This window comes from Chelonoidis abingdonii, chromosome 4, assembly GCF_003597395.2.
Source record: "Chelonoidis abingdonii isolate Lonesome George chromosome 4, CheloAbing_2.0, whole genome shotgun sequence".
Taxonomy (NCBI): domain Eukaryota; kingdom Metazoa; phylum Chordata; order Testudines; family Testudinidae; genus Chelonoidis; species Chelonoidis abingdonii.
In genome coordinates this window covers 120852206-120878472 of record NC_133772.1, presented here as the reverse complement: position 1 = coordinate 120878472, position 26267 = coordinate 120852206, and the positions used below count along the sequence as shown (strand labels likewise).

Genomic DNA, 26267 nt, shown 5'->3' with positions numbered 1-26267 from the left:
ACGCCCAGACCCGATCCTCTGATCTTCAACACAAAAGAAAGTAAACCCTTTCCCCACGCGTGGCCTCTCCCAGGCTTCCCCTCCTGGTTACCCTGGAAGATCAACTGATTCAAACTCTTGAATCGCAAAACAGAGAGAAAATCAACCTTCCCCCCTCCTTCTCTCTCTCCTCCGACTCTCCCCTGAGTAGAGAAAGAACCTAACAGTGAGAGAGAACAATTAACCTTTCTCTCTCCCTCCCTCCTTTCTCCCCTAATCCCTGTGGACCTAGACCCGTCCCCTGGGTCTGCACCAGAATAAAAAAACAATCAGGTTCTTAAACAAGAAAAGCTTATTTAATTAAGAGGAAAAACAGTAATTACTTGTAAATTTAAGATAGATTAGGTAACGTTTTTAACTATAGACACTGGGATACCCTCCCAGCCTAAGTATACAAGTGAAATTAAAATCCTTCAGTAAAAATACAAATTGGAATCCTTCCAGCCAAATGCACAATTAAACTCCTCAGCCAAATGCACATTCTGCAATGAAAAACAAACATAAGCTAACTCGCCTTATTACCTAGTACTTACTATTTAAACTATAAGCCTGATCGGAGAGAATGGAGAGAAACCTGGTTTGCGCGTCTGTCGCTCTCAGAACCAGAGAGAACAACAACAAAACTAACAGCACATACAGAAATGTTCCCTCCCTCAAGATTTGAAAGTATCCTGTCCCCTGATTGGTCCTCTGGTCAGGTGACAGCCAGGCTTACTGAACTTGTTAACCCTTTACAGTCAAAAGAGATATAAAGTACTTTTGTTCTATTAACTTCTACTATATGACAAGCCCTGTGCCTTATTTATTGCACTCAGTTCAAACTTTGCTCTGTAGACAGAATTATTAATTTCCTCAGATTTTCTATGGTTCCGATTATTAGAGTGTGAGTCCTTCGCAAATATTAATAAATTGTATCTTCACAGATACCTGTGAGGTGTGAAGGGGTGGTGTTATCCACATTTTACACAGGAACAACTGAGGCAAAGAGAATGAGGTAGAAAATATTCACATTATTTGGTTGCCCAATTTGAGACACCTAGGACTTGATGTTTTCAGAGTACTTAGCGTTATGTGGGACTTGTATTTTCAAAGTACAGCTTCCATTGACTTCAGTTGTAAGTGCTCGGTACTTCTGCAAATCAGACCCCAGGGTCACAAGATGGATTCAGAAAATTAGGAATGCACAATTAATGACCACTCTTGTAATGTGTGGTTTAAGTGACTTGACAGGCATCACATGAGAATTCTGTGGCAGAGGTATGTATTAGAATCCAATTTTTCAGGGCAGTTTTAATCATGAGACCATCCTTTCTCTTCCTGCAATTCCCTGGCTTATTCACTAATGCCTTCCAGTTTTCGCAACAGATGAGGCAGATCAGACAACAGCCTCATTCACTACTACACAACCTTAATTCATCCCCAGAGGAAGTTCATCCTGTCCGCTGAATAATGCAGAGGTCTTGTGGGGAAAAAAGTATGTGATCACTTAATAAGACTGTGTCATAACACACATGCACAAGGGGGCTGAATTAAGGTTGCACAGGCAACGTTAATCTGGCATTTTCCAATTTCTGTATGCTTGACTGAGCCTTTGTGTGTAATTTCCTAGATTTTTTTTTTTTTAATTAAAAAAAAAAATACTGAAAAAAACCATGAAATTCCTTGATGTGGCATCATATTGACACCCACATGGGTCATCAACAGAGTTAGAACCTTTAGATACACTGCCCAGACATCTGCCACTTGAGTTTATGGAATAATTGATGGCAATAGCTTGTCCTTGTACTGTTGACCAGCACTAGAGGGGGTGGAGGGTGGGGATGATACAAGGTTTTCCAGTGGGTTCGTGTATATTTGTTGACAGCAGAGGAATGGTGAGACTTGGGAATTATAAATTCCACTTCAGGTTCTGAAGGGATGTGTGGTCTAGTGGGCACAGACTCTTACTTGTTCTCCACAAGCATAACCGCTGCTTCTTCATTCCTTCCATACTGGCCTTGTCTCAGCTTCTTTGCTCCTGGCTCCTCATCCGATCTGTCTCCCCATTTCCCCTTGGTTTCCAGTCCTAGTCGTTCTCCACAAACTTTTCATCCAGTTTCATCCCATGCCTCCACAAACTCTTCATCCTATGCCTCTCCCTGGCTCCTTGCTCAAGTCTTCCCCCATCTTTGGCTTCTTGTCCCAGTTGCTTTGCCCAGCCAGTTTCAGTTCTTCTCCTTCCCTCCAACATCTTGTCAGATCTGTTTCCCATTGCCCCCCACACTGGTTCCTAACTCCAGTTACCTTGTCCAGCCAGTCACAGTTTCTCATCTCCTCCCTCCCGCCCAACCTCTGCCATTCTCATTAGACTCTTGGTCCTAATTCATTCCTTTCCATCCTGCTGGTCTGGCTTTTGTCTAACTCTGCTCTCAAATCATACAGCTTCCTCCTTCAGGGTGCCAGCAGGCAAGTCAGTGAGAGCACAGGAGAAGAGAGTCTTCTCTGGAGTCAGTTCCATTGACTGGTCCCACCCTACCTTGACCCAGAGCAACTATTACAGGGAAAGTCAGGCTTCACCCCGTAACCCTAGGATGGAAGAAGCATGCAGTCACTCTGTGGAGGTGGCACATGTACAGTCTGGTTAGCACATGGAGCTGTCAGAAGCTTGAGCATGCTTAGTGAGGATCTGCTAAAATCTCAGAAGTCTCTACTGAGCATGTGTGAACTGAGGTGTGGTGGTTGGTTGGTTTGTTTTATTTTATTTTAAAGTCTATAATTTGGCCAAAATTGGGTACTGCAAAAGGCATATTCCTGATGCAAAGGCTACTCCTACCAAATTTCAAGTCCTCCTCCAAAGCATAGGAGTGCTAGAGCTGTTCATAGAAAAGGTCCCCAGAATATTTTAAAATGGGAAAAACATTTTTCCCTTGCCTCATTATTAAAAATGGCTCTCAATTTTGATGGAAGGTTTTTTGTTTTTTTGTTTTCTGTTTGTTTTTAAATCTGCCTCGCCATTAACCAGAATGTATAATTTCAGCCCCAAAGCAACTGAATACAGGGTCTTATAATGGGAAGTGTCAGGCAGCCTTAATAGTAGGTGGCACTATCAGCCCTACTTATAATATATAATAAAAAAATGAGAAGCAGCACTTTTGTAATCCAAAGGGCAAAGATGCCCACTCCTTTTTATTGTAGGATTTATTGCTCACTATGAATACAAAGAGTAGGACCTTCAAAAACGAAATCACTTTTTCATACTTTCTACATTTCTGAAAAAGAAATTCATGTTAAATGTGGCCTGTTAGGGCAAATTTTAAATAGGAGTGAGGAATCTTCCCCCTGCCCCCCTCCTTTGAATCTTGTGAGAGAAGATTCAGAATGCCTTATTTAAAAAAAAAAAAATCTTTACATATATTTGTTACGTATATCTCACACATGAATGCTATGTTTTTTGACAGAATGGAGGCATGAAGTGTGTCATATTATTGAAAACTTTATAACCTTTTTAATATTTATCACTTCAGAGTGTAAATCAGTTTTGGTCACTAGCAAATTATAACTTACTAGAAATACATTAAAAGGGAGAGAACCAGTCTAAAGATTATATTTTCCTCCTTAGGGTGATCAGATGTCCCAATTTTATAGGGACAGTCCCGATTTCGGGGTCTTTTTCTTATATAGGCTTCTATTACCCCCTACCCCCAGTCTCGATTTTTCATACTTGCTGTCTGGTCACCCTACTCCTCCTGGACATGGTAGAGGAGACATCCAATAATATTGAGTCCTTTTGCACCTAACCTTTAAATTCTTCTGTAAAACAATAACCTGTGAAAAACAAGAATGGATAAGATTACAGTTTCTAGCCTTGAGAGGACGTATTGTTAGGGAGTTTGAAACATTCCACTGCTAAGATTATCAGGGAGTTGTTATCCACTCCTTAGTCATTTGTTTCCTAGGAGACAAATGTAATCCAAGCATTTCTCCTCCTACCGCACTTCTCTTTTTTGATTGGAGACACTATTGACTTCTGACACTGGAGGAGTTGGTGGAGCAGCACACCAAATGTCATAAGATGGAAATTAATCACTAAATGATTGGTCATAATTCCACTGACTTGCTTTCTGATGGAAAATTAGTCCTTCAGCTAAACAGCCAGTTAAGAAACTCTTCACTCTCTAATTGTCAAGAAGGATATTCTTGCTTCATTTTTTTTTTAATACATACCCTATTTCTGCTGTGACTGTGCTATTACTAAAAAAAAGGGCATACATTTAAAATGAGATACAGATGCTAAAAGTTTATTTGCTAAATTGCAAACTCAGATTCGGTGACGATTTCAAGAAAAACTCTTCAGTCAGTGTTTCCTTTTCATATAGGATCAGCCTAACTTGTCTCTTACAGATCTTGCCTGCTTCACCTCCCCCATTGGTGCAATTCCATGTCCTTAATTGGAATTATTCCTCACCTACACAGATGTAAATGAGAGCACCAATGGACCCAATATATATAATGTACAAAACTTTTTTCTTATTGGTTATTTTATGAAAGACCTAATCCTATAGGATTCTCAACTTCCATTAACTTTGGAAGTTATGGATGCACAGTAAGTAACAGGAGGTATTTGGCATCCTGTACCTTTTAAAAAAAATCTCTGTGCTGTTAGATTTAAAATTAGAATATGTATAAACAGTATTTTAAAGTTACTACGATTACTAATTTTTCCTCCCAAATGACACATGTCATGAATATGAGAGATTATTTTTCTTAGATTTACTCCCTTAAAACACTTCCTTCTCCTTGGTGTTTATGCTGTTCAGATAAAACGACACATGTTTCTCATAGCATAAATCCTCTTGCCCCCTTCCCATTCGCCCACATCTTGAGGTGTCCAGAACTGTCTCCAGCTTTTGGGGCATGACCTGTGTTGTACAGACGGGGACAATTGGCTTCCTGTTCTTCGGGGCAGACAGCATATGCAGGTCATTTTTTGTCTCTTTCACATGTGTGTCAATGACTACATTCTGAAGTGATTGGCTGTATAAGTACCTAGGTATCTTTTGCTATCAACCTACCTTAGGTCTCTCTCTCTTGATATTTACTGATTCTAAGGTATCTCCCTCCTATTGAATATTTGTGTTTTTCAGGTTGTATTTTTGTTGTACATTTCCAGGATTAATATCATTTTACTGCTTGTCCCTGTTCTTAATGTGTTTAGGTCCCATTGTATTTCTGTCTTGTCTTTTTAAAAGGCCAAGCTCTCTCAACTGCCGCTTACTACTTCACGTCAGGGAATACTCACCACCTTATAAGGTCATATCCTACGTTTGCAACACCTTCCAGCTCTGTATAATTAGTTGATTTACTGTTTGCTGTTAGATGCTCTGTATCTGATGAAAACACAGGCATCCAAGTTCTAATTTAACCACCTTGTAGAGAATCTTACTCTGCTAGAAGCTACATACTAAAGGTCACAACAGGGTAATCAGCATTAACATTTTTTCATTGAGATATTAAATGTAATTACTCTTGTGATAAGAAACTCATATTTGCAATCCTTGGTGCATCTCTGCACAAACAAATTTTCAAGTAAACCTGGCTCTGTTTTGAATTCATGTTTGACATCTGGTATAATGTTTGAAGACTGAATGCAAAATGTCAGTTATCAGTTCGGGTGCTACTAAAAAGCACAGCTAGTTTCACTAAACCCTGAATCTCAAGCTCACTGGGGTAGTCTAATGTATCACAGCATTTTTTGAATATTTCATATGCAATAATTTTCAGTACATAAGTGAAATTAATCTTTTTTTGGTAGACCAAAAGCTGTGTATGTGTGTATAACCAAAAATAAATAATGGCATAGAGAATATAAATAGTGTAGGTAATTGTATAATAGGCACATAAATGTACTAAAGTAATATTAAAAGCATCTCTTGAAGCTTGATGGCCCTTAAATATAACTTTAAAAAAGTTGTTCCATGTTCTGGATACTAAGGATTACAGCAAGTTTTTCCCTCTAAAAATGCTCTCTGCTTTGTAAAATCTTCTTAAAAGGACTATATTAATATTTTTCTCACTCTACCTAGTGGGTAGAAGACAGGACTGGGACTCAGGAAAACTGAGTTCTGTTCCTGGCCCCTCCACTGGTCTGGTAGGCGACCTTGGACAAGTCACTATCCCACTCTGCGCTATCCCTATTGTAAAATGGGAATAATGATACTGACCTTTGTAAAGCGCTGGAAGATATATCACTGAAAAATCTAACATAAAGGCTGGGTATTATAATACAGCTACACTGACTTAAAATGCTTCGAAATGATTTTGGTATATAGAATCGCTAACTGACTTAAATAAAAGGGCTTGTAATTAAACAGATGGAAATTAGTTAGGCTTTTAGTTTTGGACTCTGAAGCAGCCATTATGTTAAACTCTGAACATGGAAACATCAGGCCATTCCATTGCCACTGCTGGAATATTGTTTGTACATATTGTACTCATGTATCATCTAAGATAGAAGTCTCCAAACTGTGGGGCGTGCCCCCCTAGAGAGGCATGGAGGAAAATTCTGGGAGGTGCAACTGAGGCCCCAGCCAGCCTCCATATGGGGTGGAGATGGGGTGCCACCCAGCTCTACTCCTGGCCCTGGTCCTGGCTCTGGCTGCCAGCCCTGCGCCTGGGGCCCCACTCCTGGCTCCATAGCCGGGGCCCTGGACCCTGGCCTCAGCTCCACTCCTGGCCCTGGCCTTGGCCCCACCCTCAGCTGTGACCCCGGCCGCTGCCCCTTACCACTGTCTGCTTTCCCCCTCCCGGACCCATGATCCCACTCCTAACCCCAGCTTGAGGAGGTGTAAAGAGGGGGACGTGAGGTAAAAAGTTAGGGAACCACTGAGCTAAGATCATCCTGGAAAGCCCATCAAGCATAGGGTCACAAGGATTCTTCCTAACTTGTGGTAAAAGTGAGAAATACTCCTTCTGTAGGATCAGCAGAGTGGTAGGCACTTTCCAGACATAATCCAGGGAGCCTTACTTCACTTAAGACAACATATAGGCAAACAAAATAGGATGTAAAATGCAACAAGACTGAGGCAGTATCCTTGAACACCCACACGTGTGTCTACAGCTGTGTCTGTTTTACAAGCTTAAGGGCTGGATCCCACAATGAGCTCCAGGAAGGCAGAAGACTGCTCTCAGATGGGAGTCCATTGAAGTGAGTGGGGCTTTGTGAAGGCTCAAGGATCTACTCAAACAGATCCAGATGCAGGAACAGGGTCGGGGGATTGTGAGTTTGGAGGAAGGTTTGTAAGAATCTTGTATATTGTGTGAAGAATCTTGAAGTATCTTTGTAGAGTAAGACAACATTTTGAAAGTTGATGATGTTCCACAAACATGACAGGGTTTCCAAAAGCTAAAGTTTGTTTCCCCCACCCCCTCTTTCTAGCTTTAGTTATGTACTAATTTCAGAGTGATGCTTTTTTTTAGCTCCACGGCATACACATCATAACATATAGTTTCATATACTGATGATCTTACTTTACTAGAGTAAAGGCTTGGAAGGATGAGATTTTTGTCGCTAAATGTTAGTAAACATCAGTTTCACTGTATACACACAAACTGACAAGAAAATATTTCCATCTTGATCATCAAAATTTACAGATAGGCAAAGCAAGAAGCATTTTTCTTTAGAACATTAGAGTTTGATTCAAGGATATTTACTTTGTATATTTTGACACAATGTTGACAACTTGTGTTTTACCCGTTATGGAGCTTTCACTTTTTGAATTTCAGCATCTACTGTCCTTATAATTATTGTCTAGCCCCCCCATGATGAAAATACCAATAAAAGCTTAAAACCAATAATTTTGCAGAATTGTAAAAAAATTAATTGATTAAAATAGAAAAAAATGGTTAAACATTGATATTTGTTGAAATTATTAAAAAAAAACAAAAAATTGAATTCTGCCAAACTTAGATATAGTACTGAGAAAGAGTAAGTGTCAAGAAATTGTAGTGTAACTTGACTTTTTCCAGAAGGGGGTGGAAACAGCTAATGTTTATCCAAAAATCTTACCAAAATGATGTCAGTATGGTAGGCTACTTGAAAGTCTGCAACCTCTGTAGCAGTCAGTAACTAGAACAGCTGTTTGTTTATGAGTTTCTCTTACAGACCTACCTATCTTGTTTTGGACACTTTTAGTGAAAAAAATAGCATCCAATTCTGTGTCTGAATTGACATTTTTCTAAGTCCATTTAGGACTCGCTTTACATATTTTTAAAGAGTTCAAACCTAACAATTCAGAATATGTACACTCTGATCTTTGATTGTACTGATACAGGGATTGCTTTGATCTACAGAATAAATATTGAATTTTGGTGTAGGCTAGAGTTTTCAGTGTGTCCAGAAAGGTTAATTAAAGTTGCTGCTGATTTTAACCAATCAAAATTCCTCAATTGCCTTAAATGACTTTAAACTCTGATTATATTGGATTTTTTTGGTTTTGTTTTCTCAGAAAAATAGTGTCTGGATTAATTTTCTTTTGTAGTAGAATTGCATGAATGTCATATGGCTGAAGGATTAAGTCCTTTTATTTTTAAAACAGTTGCTAGGGTGTTTTAAACTCTTCCTTTTTATCTCTGTTTTCTGTTTTTTGTGAGTGTGTGTGTTTTGTTTTTACAAGCAAAACAAAAAATAACATTTTATTCACTTTTAAAGGGGAATCTATTTGTTTTCAAAGTTGACATGGAAAAATAAGAAATTGTAGTTCTTCTAGTTTGGAGTAGGAGGGAAATTTCCAGATATTATTGAATCGTTTCACCAGCATTAATGTAAACAGTGACCGTAGTTTGTTTTTTTCCCTTGAAAATCTTATTTTAAATACAATTGAAATATTTCATTATTGGAGTAATAATCTTTGGCAAACAAACGCTGTTCATTTCTGTCAAAAAGCAAAAAGAAATCCACTGGTTTTCCTATGAAAGTATTGCTTATACATGCGGCTATGAAGTAGATCATGTTTATCTGTTTTTTTTTTTCTTTTTTTTTTTTTTCTCTTTGCAGAGTATTGGAAAGGGGTCCTTGTGGTGTATAGACCCAGAATATAGACAAAATCTCATTCAGGCTTTGAAAAAGACACCCTATCATCCATATTCACATGTGTTCAATACACCTCCCACATCTCCTCAGGCATATCAAAGGTAAGAAAACTAGAACACCTTTTATAACGACTATTATTGCTGTTGAGCTGTACTTCTTGGATAAGACATTAAACATAACTAATCACAATAGTTATGACAATATGGTAGCGAACAAAATATTGAAGTATAATGGTCAAATCCTTTACTTAATCTACAGTATTCCTTACCCTCTTGATCTCTTGGATGATGGCAACGTGTTGATCCTAATAAATCCATAGACTAGGAGGAGGAGTGTTTCCATGGCTAATTTATAACATTTCTCAGCAAAAGCAAAATGTAAAACGAACACATGCAAAAGGAAATGGAAAGCTTTAAAATATCAGTTTGTCCTGTTTCAGTAGATAAAAATATCTGACTCTAGCAAGCAGTGTGCTAGTGAATTATTTTTCTCTTGAGCTTGATTGAGCAGTCTTTTAAGACTGTGTTGCCAATGCAACTGTCAAGTCTCCATGTAAACCCTACATCTGGTGATTTAAACCTCTTTTTGTTGTGGTTACTACATGCTCTGTAGGTGAGTGCGTGTGCTTGCATTTATCTCAAAGCTGTTCAGTGGAGAACAATAGGGGCTTTCATTCTCACATAGTAATAAAATAGGTGTGTTTATCTGACCATTGCTTAGAAGTGAAGTGTTAGCTGCTAGGAGAGAGCATTTAAGATTGTGACCCACAAAGGAGAGAAGTAAATATCTGGTTCTCAATAGATCTACTTCCTTTTAACTGCTAATATAGAATCTACATTTTACAATGTTCTAGCAAATCTTGGTTTGGTCAGAAATACCTTTTTGTCACTAGGATCTCGTGAAATGCTTGTATTAAACCCCATAAAATCAACAGGAATTTTTGTCTGACTTTAGAAGAATGCCTGCTACTAGCACTCTGGATTAATGAGTGATTTTGGTGGTTTTTCTCTTTTCAGCATACTCTTTTAAAAATATGAGTCTAATATTTGTCCTGCAAGAAGGTGGTGGTGCACGAAGTGATTTCTTTCAAGTAACGTTAATGAAGTTCTTGTGCCTCTATGCTGAGCAGTGCATTCCATCACATGGCCAGACAATCAATCTTCACTCAGAGATTGGGAGGAACAGCTGGGCTTTCGCAGGAGACTGCTGTATGTCTGCCCTTGCTAGGCGATTAGCGTGATGGTAACCATAGTAACTAGAATGTCTCCATAGCAACGCATAGCTGAGACAGGTGCAGTTGCATCACAAGGCTGTTTGTTGCCTGGCAAAAGGACAGGCCATTAGTACTCAGATATATGCTGTTGCCTTGGTAACATAACCCTACATAGCAACTACAATTGGCTTAAAACTTTTGTTTTTAAAAAAATGACATTGTACCTGTTTTTGTCTGTTTTCATATAAATCAACAGAATCGTTATATGAGCTGACAGCTTGAGGTCATGTAGCTTTAGGAGATCAAATATAATGTGGGATTTTCTAAAGCAATGGAGTAAAAATGGTAAAACTGAAGTGGAGGACCCAGTGCTTGTTAGAGTATCTTAAGGTTAACATTGGAGCTGTAAGTATCTGTTTTGCATTCCCATACCATCTTCACAGTGACAGAGGTTTTTCACTTTTCCTGTGTCCCCTTGACCTTTTATCAAAAGCATTCACCATCCTGTATACTTACAGATAAGTAATTTGGATGGTTACGTTAGAATGGCAGTTAAATAAATATTCAAATAAGCTTTCTTTATAGACCTGAGAAGCCTAATGACTTCATTAATGTATTTGTAAATAGTAGAAACAGAGGGTAATCTATGCAGACGTGTTAGACATTTAAATAAGATTCTATGGAAAAGTAAAATTTTAACGCATAGAATTCTTCATCCAATGCTGTTGTAGAATCATAGGGAGCTTGTTGATTCATGTTAATCCCATTGGCAGAAAATGCTGTTTGGGATAGTTTGACAGGTTTTTCAGAAAGTGCTAATTATCAATTTGCAGAGCACTACTCCCAGAAAGGTTTTATTCTCCCCAATGCAGACTTTCTCAGAAATAAGACATTTGCACTTTCAAGTTATTGTTTTTCTTGAACTTCAGTATGACCCCCTCCTCAATATAATTGAAATCATAATATATATCTCTAAGTCTTATTAAAGTCAGTCTTCTCTTCAGATCTATGAGACAGATCCTCAGGTGTATTGACAGCTTTATGCTGCTCCACTGGTATACGTTGGCTGCTGGAGCTGACTAAGAGCTTGTCTAGATTAGGAAAATTTGCACTGGTGTGACTACGCTACTGTAGCTACACCAGTGCAATTTCCCCTCCTTTAGACAAGTCCTAACTTGTTCATAAAAGAATCTCCACAGTTATAAAGGTAATCCTGCACTAGTGTACAGCTAATCCAAGGTTTGTGTAGCACACACCTTGCTTGCTGCCAGGGTTACAGGTACAGGGGTGTGATTATTAGAAAGGGAATGTGGTTAGGATCCCCCTACACTATGCAAACCTATAAATGCTCTTCTGTCACTTGGGTCTGAGACAAGCCATTCTGACCTGTAGCAAACAGCTTGCTGCTAAATAAACATACAGATCAGCACCAGGATCAGGGCAAGAAAGTTGTACTCCACACCTTGACTTTGTGCTTTTTTTTGTTTTGTTTTTGTTTGTTTTGTTTTTTTTGTGACAATACACAAGAATTTGGCTTTATAGCTGCCTGGTGTGTGTGTGCGTGTGTGCGTGCGTGTGTGTGTGAGAGAGAGAGAAACACTTTTAGAATTTACTTTGAGAGCGTGATTTCTTCCGTTGATGTTAGCTTATATCTGGATCATTTCCAAGTTGATATGCTAAATGGGTGTGGGAGGGGAGAGGGGGGAGGAAGAAGGATTATAATATTACTGTATGTTAAGATCCAGCAACGCAAAGGAAGACTTGCTTTCCTTTTGAAAACAATGAAATTTAAGCTTTTGCAGTTCATGTGCTATTGACCCTTTTACTACAGCATTAGGTTCTCCTGGTTTCATCTTATTAAGGCTGCATTATAAACAAGTAATGTACTTCAATACAGTGTAAAATCCTTTCAAAGACAGAAGAGTTTCACCTGCCATTTCCCTCATTGAAATATCCAAACCTTCTCATTGTTCTTTTTAGCAGTGAAGTACTTAGTAGTTAAACTACCTCAAGGCTTAAGAAGAACTTAATCTTTTTGCGGTCTCTTAAAATGTTTACCACATTTATTACCACTCCTGCTATTGTGAATTTGTTATAGCATTATGATTTAAGGACAATACAAGGCTGAATTGGGACATCATTGAATGCTGAATTAGTTTAACCATATACTGGTAATCACATAATTCTAGTCAAAATAGGAGATTGTTAATTACATTAGCTGTGTATGTATATGAAGTCTAATATTCAGTGTACAGCTAAAACATTTAGATGTGCAAGGGGGAGAAAATCTTGCATAAATCTTTACACTTGTGAAAAATCTTTTAAAAAAGTATCAGTCCTCACCTGCAACATCACTTGACCAAAGTGGCACCTTGGAAAATTATGAAAGGCCACATGTGGCCAACCTCCATGGCAGCCCATAAACTTTGGGCGACTGCAGCCCACCATAAAGAGAAATTGTGCTGCCTGAAATTAATAAAATACATCTGGAATGATTTACTTAACCTATATTAAAGTGCCTTGTGGGGAGTGGATTAATAGAAGGAATTACAAGTTTTAGTTGGCAAGATCCCACAGAGGCAAATTGACCCACTGCTTGTCTCTTTTGGATGTTGCTAAGGAACAAATATATGACAGACCATTTGGTATCTCCATAAGAGGCTTGGAGACAAGTAGAACAGGGAGATTCACTGTCTATACTTGGGGTGGAGAGAATGCATCATAACACATCTTCAGCCAGAAGCTTATCCACCACCACATAAATCTGTGAAATATTCTTCTAAAGAGAACTAGTCATTTTAAGAGCTAACTTTGTTTTGCAATAGAATGTCCTGTGTTAAAGTCATGGCACATAATACTACCTAGTACAGGAGCTATAAAGTGAACCCACACAGTTAGATGATTGGCTCAGTGTTAAAATAATGTCATTCAGGATGAGAAAAATAACCTAAGCCATGAAGTTTGAAGCCAAATTTCTATAAAGTTTTGGGCTTTTTGGATCCAGTGTTACGGTGTGCACCTATCAGTATATGCAGATGACATTAATGCAGGTAACAGCTATAATGTCTGTCCATTGCAGGGAAACCAGAGTCCACAGCAGGGGTTGGCAGCCTTTCAGAAGTGGTGTGCCGAGTCTTCATTTATTTACTTTAAATTAAAGTTTTGCGTGCCGGTAATACATTTTAGTGTTTTCTAGAAGGTCTCTCTCTATAAGTCTATATATTATATAACTAAACTATTGTTATATTGTAAAATAAACAAAGTTTTCAAAATGTTTATTAAGTTTCATTTAAAATTAAATTAAAATGTTGATCTTACGCCGCCGGCCCACTCAGCCCGCTGCTGGTCTGGGGTTCTGTTCACCTAGGCCGGCAGTGGGCTGAGCAGGGCCTGCGGCCAGGACCCCGGCTGGCAAGGGTCCGGCAGCCAGGACCCCAGACCGGCAGCGGGCTGTGCGGGGCCAGTGGCCAGGACCCCAGACCGGCAGCGGGCTGAGCGGGGCCAGCGGCCAGGACCCCAGACCGGCAGTGGGCTGTGCGGGGGGGAGGTCAGGGCAGAGGGCTGGAGGGGATATGCCCCTATTCCACCATCCCCCTTCCGCAAGGCCCTGCCTCCACTGCTTCTGTGCCTCCGCCAGGAGCAACAAGCATGCTGACTCTGCTCCTTCCTGACCTCCTCCCTTGCAAGGGCCATCAGCTGATCAGTCAGCCAGCAGAGAGGGAGAGGCGGAGGAGGGGCAGGAACCCAGCACACTTCAGAAAGAGGCAGGGGAGCCGGTAGGACCAAGCTTCTGCTTCCTGCCTCCACAGGAAGCGGGGGCAGAGGGAGCAGTGGGCGGAGAAGAGTGGGCCGGGCTGGGGTGGGCAGGATTTTTAATGGCACGCTGCTGCCTGCCAGTCAAGAACGAATCATGTCAAAGCAATCTAATTTCCTTCTTTGACGGAAGGATTTTACTGGCCTAGTGGATAGCGGGGACGCAGTAGACCTGACATATCTTGATTTTTATTAAGGCTTTTGAGGCAGTCCTGTATGACATTTTCGTAAGTAAACTAAGGAAATATGGTCTAGATGAAATTTCTATAAAGCGGGTGCAAGACTGGTTGAAAGACTATGCTCAAAGAGTAGTTATCAATAGTTAGCTATCAAACGGGGAAGGTGAATCTAGTGGGATCCTTCAGGGGTTAGTCCTGGGTCTAGTGCTGTTTGCTGTTTTCATTAATGACTTGGATAAACAAGTGGAGAGTATGCTTATAAAATTTGTGGCAGACACCAAGCTGAGGGGTTTCAAGCACTTTGGTAGACAGTATTAGAATTAAAAATGATCTTGACAAATTGGAGAACTGGTCTCAAATCAACAAGATCAAATTCAGTAAAGACACGTGCAAAGTGCTACACTTAGGAAGCAAAAATGAGGTGCACAACTCAAGTCTACAAAAGGCTAATGTTTTGATATGTGTTAGCAGGAGTGTCATATGTAAGACACAGAAGGTAAATGCCCACTGTACTCAGCACTCATGAGGCCTCAGCTGGGACACTGTATCCAGTTCAGGAAAGTTGTGGATAAATTGGAAAGAATCCAGAGGAGAGCAACAATGCTAAAAGGTATAGAAAACCTGACCTATGAGGAAAGGTTAAAAAGTGAGGAAAAAACCCTTGAAGAGGGGACCTGATCAGTCTTCAGATATGTGCAGGGCTGTTATAAAGAGGGCAGTGATCAATTATTTTCCATGTCCACTGAAGGCAGGACAAGAATTAATGGTCTTCATATGCAGTGAGGAAGATTTGTATTAGATAGTACTACACACTTTCTAACTATAAGAGCATTTAAAATCTGCAATATAATTCCAATGGAGATTGTAGAATCCCTGTCACTGCAGGTTTTTAAGAACAGTTTAGACAAAGACCTGGCATAAATGGTCTGGGTTTATTTGGTCCTGTTTCAGCGCAGGGGGCTGAACTTGATGACATCCCAGGATCCCTTTCAGCCCTACATTTCTGTGAGTCTATGATTCTCTCCTATGTGTTGGGGAGTTTACTTTAGTCTAAGGTTTAAAATCTGTTACCTTTTAATATATTTAAAGTTTTTGTGGCAGTAGCAACCTTGAATATATTTTTATAGACACAAACTCTGTTAACAATAGCTTCTGTAAGTAAATGCTCTGATATTTCATCATCATCGTGTATGTTGCTACTTCTGTCTTCGTACTCTGTAGTGAATTATAGGTGTGATTACTACTTCTGTTAATGCTTTGGGTAAATCTGCGGTGGATTTTTTTTTTTTTCCTTGTGTGCGTGTTGTATCAGGTCAGCTCTCCGTTATTCTTGGAGTCTGGGGAGATGGGGAGGAAAATACTATTAACTAAATATGTTTTTCTAAAACTAATACACTCTCTATATAAAAAAGAATAAAGGTTAAGATTCTCTGTAAGATGAGGCTTATCCTTTTAGAAGAGATGGATATAACACTATAAGGTTTATGTAGTCATAGAAAACAGAGTATAAGACTTGTGGGATAAGAAGTAACTTTAAAAAAAAATTCATTGCAATCTGCCCAGTAACTCATGCTAATTTGTACTTGCTAAATTGGTGGCAAATGGTGGTGCATCCTCTTCTAAGCTGCTGCGTGACTGGAGTGAGGAAGATTCTTCAAATATACGGATAGACTGTGTTACTTCAAACAAGGCTTTTGCACTCCCATGCTCTACCTGTACCATGACTGATGAATAGTCTTCATCTGTTTAAAGAGATTCTGATGTGAAAAATAATTCTGTAAAATTGCCCCACCTTTCCTACAGAGCTGCTCTCTGCTGACTTAGCAGGTATTGGAGCCCCAGTCAGCAAAAACTTTTATACATATGCTTGATTTTAGGTGCTGAGTAGTCCCATTGACTTCAGTATATTTATCAAAAGTATATCCTTGAATGAAGTGTTTAATTCAATTGCACTAATTAGAAATCTGAGAAATTTAAAATTTTGTTTGGTAGTGTTTGTTTTGAACAAAATTGTTTCCCTCCTATTGCTATTTACTTCTCTGGAAAATGTAACAAACAGCTTTAGAACTTGTAATCACTCCTCCAGTAGGTGTCTTTTTAATATTGATGTTTCTGATTAAAATGGCTCGGCTCTGCAAATACTGCTATTTTAACAAATAATTTGCTTTGAGTGCAAGTATTTTACAAATTGCAAGTAATTAGTCCAAGTACAAAGGATCACTTTCACTGCAACTAACAATATGTTTGGAGCTCATTGTATTAAAAACACTCAGTGAGCGGTGAGCGGCCTGAAAGGAGTGTATTGTCTAATATCCATTTGGGGAGAGGTTTACTATTATAAGCATATGATTAAGAGAAGCCAGGATTTTTTTTGATGCCATGTGTTGTGTTTAAAGTTTTTCCTCAGCAAATATTATAATTTAGTGTCAATATTCTCCTATATAAACACCCCTTCCTTAATGAATAAACTGACCACAGCATGCTTGCGTTCACTCGTACAAGTAGGTACTATTTCATTTAATATACAACATATTGTTGGTTGCTGGCTGATAAAACAAAGTGGCAACTGGTCAGAGTGCTAAATATACAGATGCTTAATTTTCCAGTTTTAATAACAAAACTAAAGTTTGTTTTAACTTATATTGAGCATGTTAATATAGAAACGGTTACAGTTCCTGGAATGTGTAGATTTTAATAAAATAATTAGCTAGCAAGACCCACATCACTTGAGCCCCCATAGTGAACAGCTAGTGGCCTGTTAGTGTATCTTTATATTGCTAGTTCATTTGAACTTTAAAAATAATAAACTATCTAAAGTCTCCACATTATACTCTAGGCAAATACATGCAACTTTGTGTTCCTATTGCTGTCAGTCTTCTCTTGCTACCTCCAATACTATTATATGCTTACCTGTAGTCTTATTCTTGTTGAGATTGAAAGATTGCCCTTACCCAAAGAGTTTACTACATCTTATGTATGTATAGTGCTTAGCACTATGGGCCCCTGGGACTGATTTGGGAATGTCAGGGCACTGCTATAATAATAGCTGAATATTACAACTCTAATAAGAAAAACAGAGCAATTGCTAATATGCACAGTTTATACCTAGACTGTGAACACTACTGCATCATGGCAGAATAACTTTCGATGTTGCCAAAACAATTGTAACAAACTCAGAAGGGTTATTCTATTACAAGCAGCAAAGAGTCCTGTGGCACCTTGTAGACTAACAGACGTTTTGGAGCATGAGCTTTCGTGGGTGAATACCCACTTCGTCGAATGCATGTAGTGGGACTAACACAGCTACCCCTCTGATACTCTATTACAGTGACTTTCAACCTTTCCAGACTACTGTACCCCTTTCAGGAGTCTGATTTGTCTTGCATACCTCTAAGTTTCATCTCACTTAAGAACTACTTGCTTACAGAATCAGACATAAAAATATACATGTCACAGCACACTTACTGACAAATTACTTACGTTCTCATTTTTATCATATAATTATAAAATCAATTGGAATATAAATATTGTACTTACATTTCAGTGTATTGCATATTGAGCAGTATAAACAAATCATTATCTGTATGAAATTTTAGTTTGTACTAACTTCACTAGTGCTTTTTATATAGCCTGTTATAAAACTAGGCAACTATCTCAATGAGTTGAAGTACCCCCTGGAAGATCTCTGTGTATCCCCAGGTGTACGCATACCCCTGGTTGAGAACCACTGCTCTATTACACCTTATAGTTGCTTTCTTCTGCTCTGTGCTCTCATACCTTGGAGAATGTAAGTTGTACTTGTTTGTTTTCACATCAACCAAATGGGAAATTAGTGTAGGCCATGCAAATTTACCACTAACACCTATTTTATGACTGACCCACACTACAAGTGATGTTACTGCTGAATTTGACCCGGTCACTTCCATGGGAAATAAGCCTACTTCCATCAGGTCTGAATTTGACCAACAGGATGTACAAGAGGTAAACATCTACATAGATCCATTAGATCCTTCAGTCAGTTAACTAACTTCTCTTTGCACTATGCTGAGGCTTTTTGTCACCCTTCCTTTATAGTCTTCTTATAACAAATACTTTGTTGTCCTAGCAGTACTTTTCCAAGCAGAAGATCCATCAAAATAGCTTTCCTTCAGATTTGTTAGTTGCAGCCATGGAGTTAAATTTCATTTATTCTTAGTATAGCCTTAATCTTTAAAGCTTATTTGGAATAAATATAGCTCCAACTATTCTGAAAATCTTAAAGTGAGAATACTACAGTCTGTGAGGTTTGTTTTCTTGTAAAATATAGGTATTTTTGTAGTACAGTATTCCTCTTTATCTAAATGTTTGTATTTTAATATAGGAAAGTTTTTAAAGAAAGATACGTCAAGTATTTCTAGGGAGAAAAAGTTTATAAAACATATAGACCCACTTCTCCCTTTTACACATTACAAGGAGCCCTTTAGAAGCACTGGAAACTTCAAATATATGAATAACCATTTGATGCAATAAAATATATCCTTCCTCCCTAGGATGACAATTCTATACATTGGTTCTGAAGCTTTAATGGCCCTCTGTGTTCAGTGTGTGAATAAAGTAAGACAGTCATCTCAATACTCAAGAGAGTCTTTACATTGTAAATATTACAGTGAGTCTGGCTACTGAACATTACACATAGATGGTAGTCTGTCCATAATTAGGGTTGAAAACAGAATCCATTACAACAGTTCTTCTCAAACATTTGTACTGGTGACCCCTTTCACATAGCAAGCCCCAGAGTCCGACCCCCCCTTATAAATTAAAACAACTTTTTTATATATTTAACACTATTATAAATGCTGGAGGCAAAGCAGGGTTTGGGATGGAGGCTGACAGCTCATGACTCCCATGTAAAAACCTCATGACCCCCTGAGGGGTCCTTACCCCCAGTTTGAGAACCTTTGCATTACAAGCTCTGTTTTTAGCCCTCTGTATGTTTTCGTCTAGCAGAACGTGGTTTGGCATGAAAAGTGCTAGGTGTACTCTTAAGACCAAAAAGAATCCATCCTGCAATTTTTGAAAAATGGTCCAGACTTTCTCAAGTTGCAGAGAGTGTGGTTTTTTTGTTTTTGTTTTTTATCCTTTATTTGGATTTTAGTTGTCTGATGATTTTGGCTGAGTAGCTCAAGAGTGGCTTTTCTCTTAGCAAAACTTCCTTAGAAACTTGTGCTTAAGCAAAATTTGAAGAAAGTAGGTTGTAATTAAATTATTACTGATTGTCTCTGTAAAGGTTTTTATAAAGTCATTTATCATAGTGGTATCTATGTGTGTATCTTATCCAATCTTTAGGGTGAATAATTGTTTTCCCTATGGTGGCTGGAAGGTCTTTGTACAGCACCTCGCACAGTGAGGTCCTGGTCCATGAGTGAGGCTTCTAGAGACCTTTTTATAGAAATACAGATAATACTAATAGATGCATCATATAACATTAAGATGGCCCTTCTGTATTTCACAATTACGGCTGGTTGGAAAAACTGTGACGAAATCACTTTCCATTGAAATAAAAAAATTGTTGCAAAATTGTGTTGATTTTGCCAGAATTTTGTTTTGAAGAAAAATTGTGGTGAGAGGAGGGTTGTCCACATGGCCTGGTAAGTGCTTTATAAAAGTCTGATGATATTTTTTGAACAAAATTAAAGGTGGACAATTCAAAACTGAACTTTTCTGTGCCATGTGTGTCCTAAGACTGTGGAATTTGCTGCCACTGGGAATTATTGAGGCCAAGAAATTAGCAAGGTTGAAAAAGACATTTTGTCTTGGTATGGATAAACTACAGAATATCTAGAATTGTAATAGTTACTACTAACATTTTGGAAGGAATATTAAACCTCATACTTCAGGATTGAGACAAGATCGCTAAATATTAGAGATTAGGATGTGATCTAAAATAAGGGCAGATTAGCCCTGCAGGGTTTTTTTTCAGCCACGACAGCTCTCTGTGTGGTGATTGTGGTGCGGAGGGGGAAAAGCAGCAGCCCCTCCCCTTCATGTTGCTCCTGGATGCACTGCCGTGGCATTTGCTGGTGCTGCCAGCAGGGGTTGGCACCCTGCCCCGCCTCTGGAGACACATGGAGCACAACGCCAGAGGAATGCAGGTGGCTGGTGGGTTCCCAGTCCACCTTCCTAGGGGTAGTGGGGCCTGGGCTTGGGTTTCAGTGGTGGGATGTTGGGCTCCAGTTGTGGGGCTTTAAGCTTCAGGCTTAGGGTGGGGCTCCCCACCCACCCCTTCGTTGCCCCAGCACCACTGCCTCCCCCCACCCCAATGCTCCATCCTCCCTTCTGCAGTCTCACACCCTAGGCCCTCCTTGCCTCTTGACGACCACCCCCCCTCCCCCACCGACCACTGGACTGTGGGCAGTAGCCCCCTGTAAGGCCGTCCCTGTTCAGTTCTGGTTAAATCCCCCCAAATAACAGAAGTTAAACTATGGTGTTTAGGTCTAGTAAAGAATAGAGATAAGTGGTGCATTATTTTTAATTGAGTCTTCAAAACAAAAACCAAACAAAAATACTTATATGAATTGCAGCGATTTGGATGTGTATATTTATTTGTTTTTCCTAAAGTTAATTAAGTATTTTAGGAAAAAGTGTCAGAGCAGCCACCAGCAAGAGTTTGTGGCTGTACTCTGAGGCCACCAATTTTTTTGTGTGTGAGAACCTCTGGATTAGCCCATGTCTAACTATGGTGGAGGTTTTGTGCCTTCCTCTGAACCACCTGGTGCCAGCCACTGAGAGACAGGATATTGGAATATATGGACTGGTCTGATCCAGTCTGGATATTCTTATGTTCCTATATTCCTTTGTTCTCTGTTACCGGTGTTCCCTTTTATTGGCTTTCCATGAACATTCTGCTGAGCAAACATTTGTTCCCGAGAACATTTTACAAGAATACTTGTGCAATATGTCTTCACCTGAATGTTTGTCCCGGATATGTTCATATGGCCCTCTAAAACGTTGCCTTTTGTGAGTAGAGAGCAAAAATTGTACTGTGTGGTGAAAGTGACTTACGTACAGTGTAAAACAGCAAATATTTGAAGCTGTAGTCATGGTGAATAGTTTACAAGAAACCCATAGGCTGAAGTATGTTTGCATAACCCATTTGATTAGCAAACAAATTAGTAAAACTCACTTTGTTCACGGATAATCTGTGAACAGAAAGAGACTAAATTTGAATAAGCCTTTTGTAGTGAATAATTGTTCTGACTTTGCTCCTAGTAGTGAGAACTGTTAGACTATGAATATATTTTTTTCCTAGGGGAAGTTAAGGAAACCCGATTGCTCCAGAACTTTTAATTTACACTACTTTCTTCAGTTTAATGGCCTAGTCTACTCAAGCAGAGGTATGGAGGAAATTTCATGAGAGTTTTTTTTTTTCCTTTTTCTCTTCTGGTTCAACTATTATCAGGTCCATTTTTTTTAGATCACCAAAACCTCCTTTTTACACTTAGATGTACTCCTGAATTACATATCTTAACTAGTTAGGACTAGCCTTAAAATTTTCAACGTGTCACAGCCCATGCCTCTCTCTGATAAAAAATGTAAATACCTCTTGATAGGCTTGCTGCAATATGATGGTAATTTTCAGTTTGGTTTGGTTTTTGTCCCCTCATTCCCACCTCCGCCCCACCCCACATGTAAAACATCATTTGTTTGGGAACCTTTAAGATTGCTACATAGAGTTTATTCATAAAAGGGGACAATTGCCCTAAATTACGCTTTTGCACTCTGACAAAGCAACTGGGTAGCCAACATTTATTGGTTAGCTTGGCACAGGGGTCGGCAACCTACAGCACGCATGCCAACGGTGGCATGCGAGCCGGTTTTTAATGGCACGCTAAGGTCCCAGCCGCCGGCCCCGCTCAGCCCGCCGCCAGCCTGGGTGAACGGAACCGCAGGCTGGCAGTGGGCTGAGCAGGCCGGCGGCTGAGACCCTGGCTGGCAAGGGGACAGCAGCAGGAATAGAAACCCAGCCAGAACCCAGAGCCGGCCGATGCTGGGGTGCAGCGCATGACGCGCTCCAGCTGGGGGGCTGCCGGCTGCCGAAGCAGCAGACAGTCAGGCAAGTGAAAGGGGCCAGCGGGAGGCGCAGTGGAGGTGTCCGTGTCCCAGCCTGTCCTGCTGGACACGAGGGCACTGCAGGCACGTGCCGTCCCTGCGGCCCCTGGGGGAAGGGAGTGGCAGGCCAGAGGGTCTTCTGCAGGGCTGGCTCCAGCATTTTTGCCGCCCAGAGCAGCAGCAAAAAAAAAAAAAAAAAGCCGCAATCATGATCTGCGGCAGCTCTACTTCCCCCGCTTCAGTCTTCGGCAGCTGGTCCTTCCCTCAGTGAGGGATCCGCTGCCGAAGAGCCGGACATACTCCCCTGCCCCCCCGGTTGGCCGATCCCCTGGTCGTCTTCTGCCGCCCTCCATTTGCCTGCAGATGCAGTGCCCCCACACAGCTGGTCCACAGCTCCCTTGGCAGAAAAAGGAACAGCATGGGGCAGGGACTCATCCATCATCCAGGTAACCCGGCTGCAACCGGGACTGTCCCAAGTCCCTTTCTTCCCGGGACTTCCCCCTACACTCCCCAACCTCCTGCCCTGAACCCTTCACGCCACCCAACCCTGACTCCTACACCCCCATGCTCCCAGCCCTGACTGCTGCACCATCCATATGCCCACCCCCTGCCTTGATCCCCTTGCACCCCAACCCTTTGCTGTGAGTGCTCCCCCACACACATCCCAGCCCCTGAGCTCCTCCCCCGAGGGGGATTGTAATACGACAGTATCTATAAGAAATTTAAGTGACTTTTACCCTTGTCGGAACCTCAGACCAGCAGTGGACTGAGCAAGACCAGTGGCAGGCTGAGAGTCTCAGCCTGCTGCTGATCTGGAATTCTGGCCACCAGCCCCCCTGCCAGCCGGTATCCAGACTTCCAGCCCCACTCACCCCACTGCTGGCCTAGGGTACTGGCAGCCAGCCCGGGGCTCTGCTCCTGGCCTCAGCCACTCCCTGCTGTGGCGCACATTGGAAAACTCAGCAAGGAAAAGGATCACACTAAACTGATAAGATGGGCATTTTAATTTTATTTTAAATGAAGCTTCTTAAATATTTTAAAAACCTTATTTACTTTAAATACAACAATAGTTTATTTATATAATATAGACTCATAGAGAGAGACCTTCTAAAAACATTAAAATGTATTGCCGGCACACGAAACCTTAAATCAGAGTGAATAAATGAAGACTTGGCACAGCACTTCTGAAAGGTTACCAACCCCTGGCTTAGCATTTGGGATCAAATCCACAAGATACCACTTTACTGGCTAAAGCTACAAACAAATCTGATCACTACCTCCAGTTGTTCTGCATATTAAACCTATTTAATTTATTGGTGGTTTTTGGATATAATATGATTGTCCCTATGAAAGTAAGTTTAGTTTTTGTTGACATACGCCATTCACTTTGAGTTAGAGTTGGAGCACTTTCTAGAAGATAGCCTATCCTTCAGCCAGAAGTTATTGGCCTGTTGCAGAAATTATTGGGTGAATTTCAGTGGGCTGTGTAATAGTCTCTCTTATCCCTTAAAATAAATCTATTACTCTATATGCCTAAATTGTTGGAGGCGGGGAGGGGGAGGGAATCAAACCTGGAAGTGGCCACCCGGGGAACCAGCAAAAACTGATTGATTGTCCAGTACAGACAAAGTTGCTAAAATATATTGGCTGGAGTTAGTCCTGGATGTATGCTTCTGTGAAGAGTAAATGACAGTATTTCTAGTGTTAGTTTTCTTTTTAGTTGTAGTAGTGAATGTAGGGTTTGTTTTTTTTAACTTTGGATTTAATCTGGATTAGCAAATAGAACAAAAATGTGGACAACAAAAATTACCTTTATTTATATATCTATCTCTTTCCTGAAAGTGTGTGGTTTTTGGTGGTCCCCCCCTACCAGGTACCTAATCACAAGCAAAATTCATAGCAGTTCATTAAATCTAGTATTTTAGGTCTCTCTTAATTGCTATTTAGTCTATATGAAAGTGTCCCTTTGGTTAATTGCTTTGCATATGAAAGATAAGCAAAACCAGTTTTCTCAGGAGATGACAAAATAAATAAAACAAGTAATTAAAGTTAGATCTTTGTCTAAATTTAAGGGAATTAACAACAAACTGCTGCAGGAGCAGGGAGTTTGTTTTTCAGATTTTGCTTGTAAATATAATGTTGAAGTGTTTCTATAAAATGCTGCTGTACGTGACCTGGTTTGCGGGCCAAGCCATGAGGAGAGAGCAGCCAAGCCACGAAGAGAGAACACCCCAGAGCCCAGAGAGGGAGAACTGGGCAGTGGGGATGCAAACAAGCAACAGAATGGGGTGTCAGACCTGGAAGGAGCTAGTCCCTGGAGCAGCCAGGAGGAGGTCCCCAGTGGTGAAAGTACCCAGTGACAGTTGATCAGAATCTACACAGGGACCATTGACAGAAAGTCACATCTTCTTACTTAATTCTGTCAGGTTAAGGGCAGTTGTTACAACGGACTGTACTACACTCTGATATCTTTCAGCTCGAGACTGAATTACAGTAGCAGTTAAACAGCTGGACTCAGTAAGGCATTTTAGGTCCAGCTGCTGTAGAATCTGATCAACCTGTCCGCGTGTCTGCTTGGAGATGAGGGGGAGTGAGGAAACTGCTGGATTTTGTCCCCTACTCTTGCAACTGCAAGACAAGAGCTGTATAAACTTGAGGGTACAAACAAGTTGATGGTGCCCCTTCTATAAACACAAGTGCTTTTTTTTGACAGGCATGTATTGTTGGCCATTGTGGATTTGGTGTAGAAAATTTGGTATATAAACCTAAACTCTATTTGTTTAACGGTTAGTTTAACTGAGTATGTAAGAGGTAAGCAGTCTACTAACTCTTAGCTTGATGTGCTGGTTCCTGAGAGACTTAGAGAAAAAGTTCTGACCCATCTTCAGCAGGAGCTACCAAGCACATAGCTGAATTGGTGCTAAATCACAAGTGAAGAAAGGGCTCCTGCAGTTTGACCACTGTGTCTTCAGACTCCGCTAACTGACTTCCAGGATATGGAACTGAAAACCTTTTCTGCACAAGAACTTACACTATTGCTATTACTAGCACATTTGTGCCATTGTGGACAGCTGCTGTAATACACGTACTATCCTTTTCTTTTCTTTTTTTTTTTTTCCCAGTGTCAACTCAAACACACTGACTTTTTCTCCAATCTATTCCTAGACTGGAGAATGGGGATAGAGAGAAGAGAATTCTCCTGTGGAGTTTCCTAGTTTTACTTTGAGGGGAGGAGGGCAGGGGTGGTTAAGTATGGGGGAGTAGGGCTTACCTGCACAAAAGCATTGGTGTTGCCTTTTTAAAGCAGCTGCTCTCCAGGTCATTTCCTCTGCAGTGGCTCCTTGGGGTTCACTATCAGTGAAGCTCCTGCAGGAGCTGTAGTTTCAGGGGCTTCTCCTTACTGCCTGAAGCTCTCCGTGTTAGGGTTCCATACTATGGAAGGAGAAAGTAAGGGGTAGGGGGGTGGTTGGATGGGTTTTTAAATGTTTGCAATTTCAGCCTCAGCCTACCTGCCTGGAGATGTACAGGGAGTCTGGAGGTGTAATGCAAGAGTTGCACTTGAACCTTGTGGGGCTCCTTCTGTGCGGCTCCTTCTGTGAGTATCAACTCATTACAGAGATTATCTTAACTCACCCCATCCACCAGATTCTTGTTTTGTCCTTCAGTTCTGAGATTGGAGGAAACACTAGAGCTCTATATTTCAAAGCAAAAATTATGCTTAGACTCTTAATGTGCCAGTCTGCCGCCCTTAGTCTGCCAGAACTCCCATGAAAGTCAGTCAGTTGTGCTGACTAGAGGTCTGCTTGGGCCAAAAATTTAGGCCCAACCCAGACCCAAGGCCAAGAGGGCTGAGTCATTTTATGACCTG

General features: G+C 40.4%; 1 protein-coding gene and 1 long non-coding RNA gene across 17 annotated transcripts in view; one reads left to right on the top strand and one right to left on the bottom strand.

The window, feature by feature from the left end:
• The window catches only part of LOC142046783 (uncharacterized), a 31731-nt gene extending 22047 nt beyond the window's left edge, over positions 1-9684 (bottom strand). The window contains exon 1 of the long non-coding RNA XR_012655823.1: positions 9375-9684. This is a non-coding gene — a long non-coding RNA (uncharacterized LOC142046783). The remainder of the gene's footprint in view (positions 1-9374) is intronic.
• Positions 1-26267, top strand: part of FOXN3 (forkhead box N3) — a 326921-nt gene that overhangs the window by 167515 nt on the left and 133139 nt on the right. For all 16 annotated transcript variants that reach the window (XM_075065625.1, XM_075065618.1, XM_075065613.1 and 13 more), the window contains exon 3: positions 9071-9207. In XM_075065625.1, the coding sequence (XP_074921726.1) occupies positions 9071-9207 (137 nt within the window). The remainder of the gene's footprint in view (positions 1-9070; positions 9208-26267) is intronic.